Source organism: Stegastes partitus, unplaced genomic scaffold, assembly GCF_000690725.1.
Source record: "Stegastes partitus isolate 25-593 unplaced genomic scaffold, Stegastes_partitus-1.0.2 Scaffold39, whole genome shotgun sequence".
NCBI lineage: Eukaryota > Metazoa > Chordata > Actinopteri > Pomacentridae > Stegastes > Stegastes partitus.
Window position 1 is genome coordinate 886,471 of NW_007577770.1, and position 15,429 is coordinate 901,899.

The window sequence follows — 15,429 nt, forward strand, 5'->3', positions numbered from 1 at the left end:
ATGAACGTGAGCCCCAGTCTTCTAGATGAAAGTCCAGTTACAGACTTATTCAGGATTTCTCACTTTGAAAGTCAGGAGAACATCACTAACCTAGGTCTCAAAAACCAAGATGGCTGCTAAGTGCATGAAAAATAGTGAAAGCAGTCGTATACTCAGTACTGTCCAGCCTCTATCTGTGGATGTTCCTACGGTGTTTGCATGCACAAATTACCACATAATGTATGGTCACGTCTCTGGTGTGAGGTCATTTCCAGCTTTGACTCAGAGAGATAAATGGGACACAGCCTTACTGTGACATTTAAACAGAACAGAGCCATTTTTAATGTTACCAGTAACACCTGTGTTTTTCCCCCTATGAAAGGTAAAAGTATCCTTCTAAACAGTGTGACCCACTTGGACAAACTTTTGTTTGTTGTGTTGACTGGCTGATTTCCAGAGGAGTTGCTTTTAAAAATACTGCTCAGTTTAAACTAAAGTAAATGTTTATGAATCTTCTCAACCTTTATTCTCTACATATGTTGAATTGTTTGCTTTACTGCAGAGAAATGTGTCTTTTTTTTCTCTCAAGACTTTCTACCATTCATTGGCATTTAGTGTTTCAAAGTCTACCAATTCAGCTTTTTATTTTTCCAATAATTAGTTGAAAACTATTTATTCCAGGAAACATTTGTAGGAAGCTATTCATTAAATAGGAAAATTATTGGAAAATTATGAAGCCCCCAAAATATGGTGTTATCCAACGAGTGTTTAAAGTACTAAGAATACAAATCAAATCTGGGTAGGTGAAAACTTTTTGTTCAGCAAAAAAAATAAAAAAAAGTAAATATGTTCATATGGCTGCAAACATCAGCTTTTGCTTTGTTGATGAATCTGCTCATTGTTGTCAGAAAATAGGAAGAAATCCCCATCACAATCTTCAAGGTGACATCTTAACTTGCTTGTTTTGTCTAACTGATAAGTGGACAGCCAAACCCAAGTTTTCTATCAACAAGAAGTAAGAAAACCACTTACACTTCTCTTTATGAAACGACTTAGTCATTATTCAGCACCCACCTCATGTTACAGCTCTTTATTCATATTTAAATACCCAACATGGATTGATTATTTGGGTAACAACAACCTGCCAAATGAAAAGGTGGATAAATAAATACACCAGTGACATGACCTCGGTGTCCTCAGTGGAAGCTACAACCAGGCTCCCCACTTGCAAGGCGGCCCTTGGAGGCCCCCCAGACCCCCGCTGTGGCTCCAACAGCAGAGCCGCTGCACCTGTATGCGGTGCGTCTGTCCCGTTTGGAAAAAGTTGGCAGCGCAATGGTTACGCTGCGTGCGTCCCAAGGGCAAAGGAAATGAGGAAACCGATCACAACAACAAATGAGGACTGCTACCTTCCCAGACGTGCCCGTGTCTGTGAGCGGACTGATCTGCTACTCTGTTGTAGCTGCACTGCCGTGTCAGTGGAGGACGATATTCTAGGTTTATTTATAAGGGGCTAGAAAAAAAAAAGAGAAAAAAGAAAAAAAAAACCGGAGATGCGTCTGGAGGGGAAACGTCACATTTTCAGAGGGAGCGACAGTGTGGAGAGACTGTGACCGAGCCGGGGAGAGGAATATGCGGCACTGTCCCTCTGCACGTCGGGCCAAAGCGTCGGATCTTTTACTGGATGAACGTCCTATAGCTGGATGGTGTGATTTCTTCCAGCCACACAGGCGGATTTTATGATCGCATCACGTTTCAGCGGGAATCTGAATGATCACGCCACCCCGGACCCCCCAGACCGGTGTCTTTGGATCAGAACCAACAGACTGACGGTACCCAAAATAAATACAAGGAGACATCACTTGAAAGTTCAGACAAGTTTCAAGAAAAAAGGCAACGATTTTTTGGGATAGATATTAAATAATATAAGAAAGGCACATTTTGTCTTTAGGGAGGGTTATTTTTGGCTTTCTCCAGTGTCTCACTAATTAAAAGAATATAACTATCAGATAGCGTGTAGGCTGGGCACTGACTCCTGGTGTAGTTTAGACTAGAATTTAAGCACAAATGCAACAAAATAAAGTTTTTATTCCTACAATGAGGATGCCACCCTGGGAGGCATTGCAGGGAAAGGAGACTGGAGAATGAAAGCGGGATTTCTGCGTCTCTAATCGGACACAGAAGCAAAAGGAGGGAGGACAAGCAACCTTCTTTTTTCTTTTTTGGATTGGTCCAAAAATATTTTTTGCGTGCCCCTTGGACTCCTGCACAATGGGGATTATGCTTCAAGTTATTCTAGGAATGTTTCAATTCCTGCTGCTCACCAGAATACCGACGTCCCATGCCAAGGTATGTATGTATGGACCATCTGACCTCAAACCCTGCATGTGTGAGCTGCTCCACCGGCCACCAGCATGGAGCCTCTGTAATTCATTTCAAGCTTACTCCCTTTATTTGCACACTAGGCTTTTTTTTTTTTTGTATGAATTTGGTGTGGTGGGAGGTTGTAGCTTTGTGGAAGTTATCCCCGAGGTCAATGACACCTGTCACAGAAAAACACAATATAATCCTGCAGGAGTTTATCTGTGCTTCTCAGTAATTACTTTACAGTGGCGTTATCCTTTCCTGACTCCTTTTACTGTCATAATTAAGTGATGTTTTATAAAAGGCAGCATTATAAAGTGTGATGAGTTATAGTGTTTGCCTGTTACAGCTTCATCACGACGATTATTGAGTTGCCAGTTCGTGGAAAATCCCCCTCCAGCATAGCGCTTGCTTGATCTCTTTTAGCTAGCTTTTCATTTACGAAATTTACTGTTAAACTCCATACCTTTTAGTGAAAGGGGCTGCAGAATCCGTAGTAGAGGCGTCCATTCATCGACAACGTCAGTATTAAAGAATTAGTTTGATATTTTGGGAAGTAAGCTTCTTTGCGTTCATATTTGGAGTTAAATAGGATCATGCCGCTGATGTTAGCTTAGGTTAGTTTAGACTGAGAACAAATCGAACGGCTAAGTCAACTTGGCCCTGGCTAAAGGTAACAAACATGCCTAATAGCACCACAAAAGCAGCGAGCTAACATATTTAGTCTTATTTTAATTTGTGGAATAAACGAAGAAGAAGAATGACAATTTTGGCTCAGTCTGCTAACTTCCTGGATTCTCCGCTAGTTGCCTAGCAACCGGTTCGGCTAGGAAAAAGTACCCTTCATCATGTTATACTAATGTTTTCACTAGATAAACTAATTATGAATAACAACATTATTAGTTAACTATTTAATAAACTTCAGAGACACTGGTTGGTGGAATTTTAGCTGTTGAAGAGCCTAGCTGGCTAACTGTTTTCCAGTCCTGGTGCTAGGCTAAGCTAACAAGTTAGCTTCAAATTTATTAAACGGTCACAAGCTTCTCATTTAAGTCTGGGTAAGAAATCTAATGAAATTATTTCCCACAATGGTGGGAAAGTATTCCTCAAGTCATTAAATTGCACCACCAGTGCATTTCAACTGCCATACTGAGAGCTAGTTAAAAATACAAACAAGTTATTAGTATCTCACAATTCATGTCTAAAGTCTGAGTAGACTATTTGTTCAATATTATTAATGTCATTTTGAAATGCAACTAACCATTATTTCAATTATCAGTTGATATGTGTATTATTTTTATTGATAGCTCAGTTGATGTATATGTTAATGTCTGAAAATAGTACAAATAAGCCCTTTGCAATTTTTCAGAGCCCATGGAGAGGCCTTCAGTTCAGTGACTTAAAGCAAATAAACAAAACCCCACTTTCAATTTGCAGAAATTAGAGACTGATCTATATTTTTGATTGATAAACGCTGATGAACAATCAGTTGAAATATTAGCAGTTAATCTCTGTCATTTGAGATAAATTGATGAATTAACTAATCATTTCAACTGTAAGGATATTATATACTAATAAATACTATATTAGTCTTTATCAAACTAATGTTTTGTATTGCATAATGCAAGAGTTATCATTTATAAGAAATGTTGATCGCACTGACTGACAGTCCTCAATATGACTTTCCACTCTCCACACACACATACATATGGAGAGACCTGCATGTGCTGGTTTTTTATTTATGTCTGGAGACTTCTATCAGGAACAGGCAGTTCTCTGAAGTGATGTGGGATCCAGCCCTGACTCTGTGCTGCTGTAGACTGTATGTTTTAGTGATTCATCATCCTAGACAATACATGGCTCACAGCAACGTGCACCAGAAAGCCTCCTCACCTGCTCACGGCTGTGTCTCACACCCAGTAATTTCTGCTTTCATGCTGTATGGTTTACTGACAGCTTCTTTGAAAAAGGGGTCATCTTTTTCCTCCAGTAGTGATGTAGGCCAGTATCTTCTTCACACACATGGCCCATCTGTACTGTGTGCTCTGGGAGTGGCTGGAAGTTAGAATGGTTAGACAGTAGACAGATAGCAATGCCAGTGCAGATGGCTTTGGGCTGGCACTCAGGAGCGTGTGTGTGTGTGTGTGTGTGTGTGTGTGTGTGTGCGTAGATATGGCTGCCAAAAAGAGTTAATCTTAGACTTGTCTCAAAGACTGATACAGAGACGACACACTTCAGCCCATACCAGTCACAAAATGGCTTCAGTCCCAGCTTAACTCAGTGTTGTTCAATCAATGTGAGCCAGACTTGTGTGAGTGTGTGTGTAGAAGGGGGTGGAACAGTTAACGGGGGGGCAACTGGACAAAGTCTACATTCCCTTACAAATGGCCTTGGTCTTCAAAGGCCCAAACATAGTGCTGTAAAATTCAGTTTATCCTTCTGTGTGTTTTTCAATAGTGAAAAAAGTATTTAAATCTTTTACTCAAGTAAAAGTACAGTTACGACATTGTGAAAATACTCCATTACAAGTAAAAGTCCCGCTTTCTATATTCCTCTTGAGCAAAAGTACTTGTTCTGCCCCTGTGACGGATACATTGTTAAATGTCAGATTATTAGCTTATTAACATGTGTATGCTTTTATTGTTAAAGCTGCTCAGTCCAGTGGTTTCCAACCTAGGTTTTAGGTCCCTGCAAGGGGTCATAGCGAAACATTTCTTATGAGCCCCAAAGAGACACTCCTTTTTTATTTTATTTTTTATGTTTTTAAGTTATCACAAGCCAAACAGCCTGGAAAGCACAGATGTAATGTTTAATAGCACATGGTGTTTTTTTTAATACAGTTATTGATGTTTTTGAACGCAAAATGTTAATCTGCAAAGTAGCTATATCTATAAATAAATGTAATGGAGCAAAAAGTACAATATTCACCCTAGGAATGTGGGTGAGTATAAGTGTAAATTTGCAGAAAATAGAAATACTCAAGTATATGTACTTCCACCTTCCTTTAGCTAGAAGAAATGGGTAACAGGAGGTGAGATTAAAAAAAACAAAAAACAAAAGTAGATAAGAATCATAGACAAAATATTGGACTAATATTCATGTCAAAGTAAACCATCATTTTCCTAAAAAGTAATATTTGCTGAGAAATCCAGCGGCAGACACTCACTGTCTACAACTGTGTGCCTGCTGAAAGTGTTTCAAATCAGGTGAAAGGCTTCAGGACAAAGGTAACGGGTGCAACTCGTTCAAAAATTCAGCAGCTCCCTCTCTCATGGAGGTGAAGTTGTGGTTGAAATATGATTATAAAGGGTTGAATTCAGTTCCATATACATACATTCATATATTACATACATATACTATATTATATATATATATATTATATACATATATACATATATTCCAAATACTGACAGACCTCACCTGTGCAGAAAATGCTTTACAACAGGCCTTAAAAAGAGAATAGTTTGAGTTCTCAGTGTCACTGCTGGCCTGCTTTTACAGTCTTGCAAGCATATCTGAGTATCAAAGTTCAGAGGTTTCACTTTCTTCCAGATATTTACCTCCTCACTTTATTGAGCTTGTCATGTTCAGATGCCAGGTGTGAAATATTGTGGTGTTCATTAACAGGAAACACTTTGATCTGCTCCTGAAGCCTTTTACAACAGTTTCAAACAGGAGGCTGCAGACAATAGCTCAAAAGGCAGATTACAGCCCTGTAATGGTTTACTCAAGAAAGAGTTTAGGAGTTTTGATCAATAACAGCCAAAATATGAACTGTTATCTTATTGAACACCTTTGTAAAACTGATATATAACAAACTGTAAACATTGAAGCTCAAGCCTTTTAGCATATGCAGGCAATCTGGAACAAATCTTGTCGGGTTTCCTTCGTGTCCTTACATACTTTTTTGTATTACATTTGACTTTTTATTTCCTTTTTTTTGTTCTTTTGTATTTTTCATGTTCTTGTTGAGAAACACTGTTATATTTTGGCTTCATTTGACAGTTACATTGGGATTTAACTGTCTAAACCTCAAGCAGTCGCTGAGGTTTTTCTGCTCCAGTCACATTTTTACTCACCCTTGCCTCGTTTTTCACTGCTACATAAAGCCCTGCACCTGCATGGAAAAAGCACAACTATGACTTGAAGAAATAGGTAACTCAAAATACCTTTTGGGCAGTTTGATGTACTTATAATGCCATAAATCATAAAAAAGAGAAAAAACTAAAGTTAAAGTTCTTTATTTATTTTACAAAAATGAAAAAACAACAACCTGGAATCAACATGTACAACATTTCTCCAAGTGCCCACAGGCATTACCAATATGCATTACCAATGGAAAAAAAATGGTGACTCTACTTGCTATTGATATTTTTATGACTTACATTTTTAATTTGTTTCCACATTTGTCTTGTACGAGCTTCATGTGACTGTTGGTCTCAGCTGAGTCATTCATGATTTCAGATTCTTTTCAGACACTAGCAGGTTTTGGGGTTCAGAGGATTAAATAAATCCAGAAAACCAGGCTTTTAGTTTGGTCTCTGCATGACTGACATGATTATATATCGCTCAGATTCACTGTGAAATTACTAGAGCATATATGAGGATATTTTAGTTAAAGAAACTTATTGTTTTTCTTTGATGAAAACCTACAAATGACCTAGTTTACCTGCCTTTTTGCTGATTTCTCTGTTTTTACTAATCTGAAATTAAACCACTCTAGCATGCAGCGCTAAATCCTCTTTAACAGGTCAAGTTGAGCTCTGAACTTATTGAAACAGGCTTTTCACATGAATTTTCATTACTTGTATTTCTCTGTCCAGCTCGCTCACTGGCGGCCAGCAGACTCCCCCAAATCCAGGGAAGGCAGAGAAGGTACACTCCATCTTTCTACGAACACTTTCACATCATGAAGCTGAAAGAGTGAAATCGAAACACATTATCTGTCTGCGTCTCTCCACCAGTGCGACGGTGGTTGGAGGTTTATTCTCGGAGCGGTTGTGAGCCTCGGGACACATTGGTGGAGGTTTGGCGGGAGTTGCCGGGCGAGATCCACCATCTCTTCGTCCCGTCCTGCGTGTCCTTGAGGCGATGTGGCGGCTGCTGTGCGGACGAGGCCTTGGAGTGTGTGCCCTCGCTCACACACACACTCACCATGGAGGTACACTCCCACGCACACATGCAAAATCCCTATCTGCTCTCGCAGATGATAAAGTTGAATGATTTTCTTCTGATCTGTGTGTAGCTGATGAGAACGTCCTTCATGAAACATGAGCTCATCGAGCTGCCCTTCATCGAGCACAGCCAGTGTGAGTGCAGGTAATAAAAAAACGCACTCTCTATACACAAAGGTAGGGTTGCACGGTGTACTTGTTGGTCATTGACCTCACTGCGCATTTATACTTGCAGGTTAAAAGAACAATTCCAGCCAACGCCTACTGCAAGGTAAAATATTCATCAATTCTTTTCTCTCTATATTTCTGGAGTTCATTCTTCCTGTTGTTTGTGTGTTAGTGAGCTTTTCCAACTTTTTTGATGACATTATAAACCCTGTCTATCAGGCCAGGTTCTACCTCTGCGCTGATGATGTGCTTAAAATTATACTAATGATGCTAATAATGAACAGACAGTAGTCAAACTGGCACTTTGATCAAAAACAGCTCTTTTTGATGAAACGCAAGTAGCCATAAGTGGCTTATTACTGTTTGAACAAGGTTACATGCATCAGCTACTTGTCTTCATATTCATTATACAAGGCCAGCATGCTTTAATTAATCATTAATTCCAAATCGTTTGCCATGTGGGTTGATATTAAAGCTCTTCCTTACTGCACAAGTCCAGCATCTCTGGCAAATAACTCAGCTTTTACAGTGCAACAGATTATCAAATTCATATCATCTGAGTCATGTCAGTCCATGAAACATCTCAGTGTTTAATGTGTAAGATATACTTATAATAGCACATAGAGAAAAATCAACGTGCTTGCACCTCTTGCTGCATTTAACAGCAAAACCAGCAATACCCAGTAAAATCTAGCAGGATGCTGATTAGCTTAGGCTGGTAAAGGTATCTTGTGGGCTTTTCTTATAAACAAACAAAAGTCGAAATGTTTACATTTAATGGTACCCCCCAAAAATGCGTTTTGCATATTCATAGACTAATTAATCAGTCAGGCAATTAATCTAGCCAATTAAATGTCATTTTGAGTTAATTGCTATTGGCTGCTTACCAGGTGGCTGCTAACAGGGGCTACATTGGGTCGTCTGCCCCAGTGGATGGGGACCGACTTGCCTCTTCAGCTAATGAGGTGTTTCCCATTGTGCAGAGTCACGCTTCCGATTCTGTAAGCCTCGCATCCAATGCTGACAATAAACTACGTTTGTAGCAAACATTGTTGCTTAAAGGAGGCAGAGGAAAAACTAGAAATGTATCACACTGAGCAGGAGAGAGAAGGAGAAACACAGTGAGAGATAGAAGTCACTTCGTTAAACTTAGACAATGACATCGCAGACAATGTAAGCATTAAATTCAACTTGTATCTCATCATTAACTTGCAGTAATTTGTCAGATACAAATAAACAAGACATGATATCAGCATTACATATCGGTACTGACCATTGAAATTCCCATATCGATGGACCACCATTTGAAATATTTACATCAATGTTTGCTAGCTTGCAGTCTTCTCCTCCCCTGCCCGTGTTGGTATGTTTGTGCCAATTCATGCTTTCCAAAGTCCACAATGCATGACGTTAATATAGTCATCCGCTTATGCTTGAGGAAAAAGAGTATTCCTAAAATTGATGCTTGTACTGAGAAGAGACTGTGCAAAGAGATTCTCCACATCCACACATATAGAATTCAGCATTAAAAAGTGTAAGTCATCCCTGCCGGACTTTGGAGGTGCTTTGACATATACATGCTTTCATTGACGGTGCCCCAACACAGGGGGAAATTCCAAATTCTCCTGAAATCCTGTGTCCGTCCACTGTGCTTGACACACCCCAGGAATAATCACACTGACACAGTGCTACAGCCCAGTTTGTAACTAACTATTTCCTGTATCCTGTATTGACCCTTACTTTTTATCATGGCTTATTATCACCACCTGTAGATCAATAAAAGAGAAACTACTGGTAGGACAGTCTATTACTTCATCTGAAAGTACATGTGCGTTCATTGACTTCTAGTTGATCCATAGCACTATTAAAGGTCACAAACTTCCCAGGGAACCTTTATTTTGCTCTTCTGCAGCAGACTGTAAAGTGCATTTAATACATCAGGCAGGACATATAAAAAATAATGTAGGAAAGGTGGAAACAATACAGGGACATTCTAGTTACATGTTGTGGATCTTAGAGCGCCGCCTCAACAGGATACTGCAAATTCATTTGATAAATTCTTCTCTATTTATTGATCTCAAGGGAAGCACGTTTGACATTTCTGCAGCTTGACCTTATCTCTTCAAATTTCTTCTGCATTGACAAAAACATAGTAAAGAAACTTTCCTGTTCAGCATGTAGAAGACCTGCTGTTGAGGTTTTGTTGAGTGTCATCTGGAACTGACAGCTGTACACTGTGAAAGCAACATTTCTGCTGCATCCCTGGTGTTTGTTTGTGTGCCTCATACTGGCAGGTCCAACCACACAATCATATGATTGCATCTTTAATGTTTATGTCCCCAGCTTCCTGTTAGGATGTGCACATAAATAAAGGATTCCAACGTATGCGTGTATACAGTTTTTTCCCCTTCAGTTAAAGGTCATGTGCATGACTGTGTGACGTTTTCCAACATTTGCACATGTTCTTTGCATGCATACATACTCTTTGCGTTCATACAAATGAGTGTTATTATATGAGGGCATGTGTGTGTGTGTGTGTGTGTGTGTGTGTGTGTGTGTCTCAGTGAGTTAGCATCTGTGTGACTCTCTCCCAGCATCCCCTGGGACCGACCGCATCCTGTTGTCACCATAGTGATGATTTTATCTCCCCTGCCATGTGCTCTCTCACAGACTGACGGAGCAAAGTCACGCATCCATAATAGTAAATTAGAGCTCCAAAAACAACAGCAGCAGCAGCAACAGCAGCAGTCTGTTAATAATGTTAGAGCTAGACTGGTACACACTGTCCCAATAACTGGATACAGTTTAGGACAGCAGAGACGATCAAGTTAAAGGTTGAAACACTACCACTAGAGCTGTAGATGCACTTTGTTATATAGAGCATGCATTAAAGTAAAACAGGCTTGGTGCTCAAAATAATAGAAATAAAAAAGTAAATAAAAGTTCAAAGCTAAATAGTGACATTTTCTCCATTTTTGGAGACACTGACTTCCTCTCCCCTGATAACTGGTCCTCTGTACTGATGTTGGTGTTTCTCTTCTTTGTGTCATGTAATGGGAATAGTAATCAAATGTTCATTGTACTGTTTTGTTCATTGATAAGTCCATCCTTCTTTAATTTTCATTTACTCAATCAGTGTAGTAATAACTGTCCTTGGGAAAAACAAGAACATTTATTACTGGACTGGGTCCGACCCAGTAACATTTCTGTATTACTTTCAACGCAGAACAAGTCTGAACTGAACGACGCCAGACTTTCACAGATCGGTTCACACACACACAAAAGTGTTTTGGGAAAAGCAGCTTTTTCCACAGTTCAACAGTAATTTTGGTACAAAAACATCACAGAGACCACAAAAGACACCTTTCTCATTTTCTTAGCAGAATAACTGTTACAAACTGAAGTCTGGGGAAAAAAAAAAAAATTTCCAGCTGTTTATAAGTGTTTTTTCTATCAGTTTATTACATACCTGCAACATCAGGCAGCAGCAGGCGCCATATGAGCGTCTCCAAAGACAGCTGTACTCATTTACACACAATACATAACAACGATAACTTAATGAGTTAGCCTACTTATAATTACAAACGATCCCCAACATGGAGACAGGATAAATCAGAATCTAGCGGCAGCTCACACTATGTACTTTACGTCATACACAGAGTCACTGTTTATAAGATACAGAAAATGACTAGTTACATAACAACACGCTGTCCAGTCTTGCGTCTACAACAAATATTGCAAGTACCAAGGCTCTCTGCGTAACTGTGTTGGATGTGTCTGAATGAATCTGAAAAGTGACCTATATGTGAGTGAAAGAAATCTGTATTATAACAGATTGATGAAGCCAGCAATGTTACATATACCATGTCTGAAAAAGGTTTATAACATCACACGTGAAGTAAAATGGTGGATAATGTTTTAAATGTGTTATACAAGGAATGTTTCTTATAGTGTTCTGATATGTTGGGTTTTTTTTGTTTTTTTTTAAAATAACATCTTAAGCCGAAATATACTGGAATTAGGGTTGAGATTTTTTTTTATTTTTTTTAAAGTTTCTGACTCTGGTGTGCAAACCCCTTTTTTATTTAACAAAGAAGTCAAATTTCTAAAATCTCAGAAGCTAAATCCTAGTAGACTTAGTCATATGAAAGCTTTACCTAAATCATACAAAACTTTGAAAATTCTCTCTGCAGTATGCAGTTTATTTGGTCCATCTAAGAATGTATTCAATATACTCACTCAGGAGTATCACATATAGATATCAGATATCAGAACTTAAAACAGTGTTTTGCATGGCACAACTCCTGATCATGTGTGTAACATTTTGTCTCCTGGATTTTCTCAGGTCCCATCTGAAGCCAGCAAGAAAAGAAAAAAAAAGGGAGAGGGGAAAGTCCAAACAGAGGGCGACTGGAGCTGTCAGACCTGCGTAGGTTGAATTTTCAGTACACGCATTTGATTTTTTTAAGCTTGTTCGAAGCCTTGAGTTTAAGTTTTTACTTGTGTTAGTCAGTGTTGTCCAGATACTCACAGCCTCAGACTGAATGTTTAGATTAGGGGAAAACTGGGTTATCTGGTCTACAATATTACTGAAGGACAATTTGTTTTACAGCCACAGCAGTCAAGGTCTCACACAAATACACACACAGACGCACAAATGCAGTAATCCACCAGTAAACTCAATAATCACAGCAATCAAGACACTGTTTAGCCAGTAGTTAGTTAATGTTGACTGTCATTAGGACATGTTATATCATTCTCATCTCAGTAATAAAAATATGGAACTACATGGAACCTGATCTCCATAAGTCCTGAGCCGTGAAGGATAAGTTAGTGTTCTTTTCCTCTCCACTCTTTTTTAATCTGCTTCCCCTTCGCTTTGCTGTCAGTCATTTCTGGGCCTCAGGGGGCCGGAGGTGGCTTGGTTTGGGTGTGATGTCCCTCAGCACCCATCCATCACTCAGAACAGGCTTTATTCAGACTCTGGCAGGGGTGAAATCTGTGTAATTTGCTCCTAAATGCCACCTCCTCCGTCCATGCCAGCGGCAGGCGTGGTCATCGGGATGTGAACAAAGATGGTCCCTCTCTGCCTCATTAAGTAACTTCATTAAAACCGCCAGCCTCCCGGGAAGACTGAGGCAGAACCAGCTCCAGTTAATGGACCGACTGACGTAGGCAACTTTCTCAGACTCAGACCTCAGAGAGGGAAAGTGCAGGGCGGCTAGAGGAGAAACTGAAAGCCTCATAGGCAACTATGTGAACATAGCCATGGTAACAGACAGAGAGACAGACGGACAGAAAGAAAAAGAAAGTTTGTCAGCAGCTAAGGACACAGTATCCCACATTAGTCACACATCTCCCACACACTGCATTGTGTGGGTTTGTTTCAGTCTGGCACTGTTCAAACAATCCTTGCATTTCATTTTTAACCAGTCAGCCGGTCCTCCGCTTTGGTCTAGACGGAAATATCTCAACAAAAACTAAATGGGTGTGTTTTGAAATGTTGAAATTCCCCAGATAATGATGCCTGCTACCCTTTTTGAGGATGTTTGTGGTTTTTAAACCAAATTTTGTTGACTGAGTGATATCAAGTGTTTTTGAGGATTTTTCACCTCTAATCCAAGAGGCTTCTCCAGTTTTAACTGACTGATGGAGAGTCTCACATTGGCTATTGGGCCATTACCAGCCCAAGCCTCACATGCCTTGAGTTGTAAATAGTAACAAAATGCCAGGTCAGGGATGACTCAAGGTGTTAATGCTGGTGAAAACTTCTGGTGAGTGTAGTCCCAAGACGACATTATAAATACCTGATGTGTGGTAATGCAACCCCCTCCTCTGTTTTGAAATGGTTGTTCCTGTTTAACATGGATGGCTTTCTTGACTTTTCTGTCAGAAAAGTTGTCTTCTCTGTCCAGAATGTGAGCATTGCTGTTCTCAGAGGAGTGCCCCTTATCTCTTAGATCCAGGTGGACTTCTGAGTCTTTTCCTGAGGAGCTGGATTTACTGCTTTTTGTATTGTATGTGAAGTAGTTTTTTAGCCTTCCCCATACAAAGTCTCCACTATATCTTCGCTAAAAACACTCACACTCAAGCTGAAAAATGTGACATATGCAGACCAATACAGCAAGAAATGCACAGATCTCTATATAAGAGACGACTACTCCACAAGCACCTGCTACAATACAGTAAATCTGGCTTCTTGGGACAAAACTCAGCCGTCCACCTGCATCTATAGGACAAGGGACACTCCTTTGAGGACAGTAATGTTCACATTCTGGACAGAGAAAACAAATAATTTGAGAGAAGATTCAAGAAAGTCATCGATGCTGACCTGGAACAACCATCTGTAAACAAAGGAGGATGTCTACTTCACCACTTATCAGCTACTTACTTAAGATCTCGCTACAGAAAAAATCCCCAGCGTTGACATCTTAAGTCAGTCTTGACCTTGTAGTTTCACTACTATTTACATCTCAAGGCATGTGAGTCTTTCTTCGTTAATGAGCCATTAGCCAGGTGATTTGAGGATGACAATATACATCTGGAAATGTTCTACAACACTGGCTGTAGAACATTCATAATCAGTGAATTAATAAACTCTTCAGCTAACCACACTGTTTGTACACCCCTCTTCCATCCAGAACCCATACTATCCCTTCTCTTCCCGTTACGTCCTCTCTTCCTCCATCACCCCCTACCACCAGTTTCTCTCCAACTCCCTCTCCAATGCCTCGTTGCCGCCCCTGCAGAGGGAGGAAGTGGGCCCTGGATGTGACGTCATGTCAGTGCCGCTGCACCATCAGAGCTGAGAACTGCAGCCAGAAGGGCCTGAGGCTCAACCCTCGCCGATGCAAGTCAGTCAATGTGCAACCAAAACATAAAACTCTGTTTCTTAAACATGATTATTTTTTTAACGATACGTGTATGTAACAAAAACACAACACCTTTAGTGAGTTTAACTTTAGTAAAATGCAATCAGTGAAGCCCCAGTGCCTACTCTAAACTGAATCTTTTGCTCCAGTCTAGTGTGTTCCCATTTTTCCTCTGTTATAACAACCACAGATGCATTCGCTTTAGCGTTAATTGCAGTAAGAAAGCTTTGCTTGAGCATCTATAATTCATGTGGTAGTGCAGTTTATATGTAAGTTGTGGAGTCAGCATTTTGATTCCACATGTTGTGTCTTTTAACAAAATGCTTGATGCTAAATAGCTGCTAATGTGGGTATATTTTATGGAGAAAATGCAACCTGTTTGGCAAGACCATCTGCCAAGAAGCACCAGACTCATAGTGTGCATAATTGTAAAATTCAGCATACATGTGAGAATCATTCTGGTATCGGAAAACTATTTTAGCAAAGCTAAATTTTTTCTCTCTTCATTGTTCCAGGTGTGACGCCCTGAGGACTTGATATGTCTGCCCGCTGTCTTTTCACCACCTTCTCTCCACCAAATTCCTGTCAATTCATCACCCACTCTCAGCATCAGTGCCATGGACCATACAGACGCTTGGACATCCAGTAGCTCAAACTGAAGGAAATATTAGTGGAAGCACACACACACACAAACCTGCAGTAGAGCTCTAGTAAAGCAACAAGTGCGTCATTGCACCCTTAAAGTACTGTAGATCTACGTGTGTTTTTCCAGCTGCTTGCTTTAGTGACAAAGCTTCTGTCAGTCCACATGTACGTGCATGTACAGACATGTAGCGTCACAAAACACATCCAGTGAGTGGAGGGTGAAAGTG

General features: G+C 40.0%; 1 protein-coding gene across 1 annotated transcript; it reads left to right on the plus strand.

Annotated features, from left to right (window-relative positions):
* The first annotated feature begins 2,250 nt into the window (after nucleotides 1-2,250).
* vegfba (vascular endothelial growth factor Ba) lies at nucleotides 2,251-15,147 on the plus strand. Its single transcript, XM_008304187.1, has 8 exons — nucleotides 2,251-2,328; nucleotides 7,167-7,218; nucleotides 7,308-7,504; nucleotides 7,589-7,662; nucleotides 7,753-7,788; nucleotides 12,031-12,114; nucleotides 14,327-14,539; nucleotides 15,073-15,147. The coding sequence occupies exons 1-8, from the start codon at nucleotides 2,251-2,253 to the stop codon at nucleotides 15,092-15,094; spliced, it is 756 nt and encodes a 251-aa protein (XP_008302409.1). The 3' UTR covers nucleotides 15,095-15,147.
* The last annotated feature ends 282 nt before the right edge of the window (nucleotides 15,148-15,429 follow it).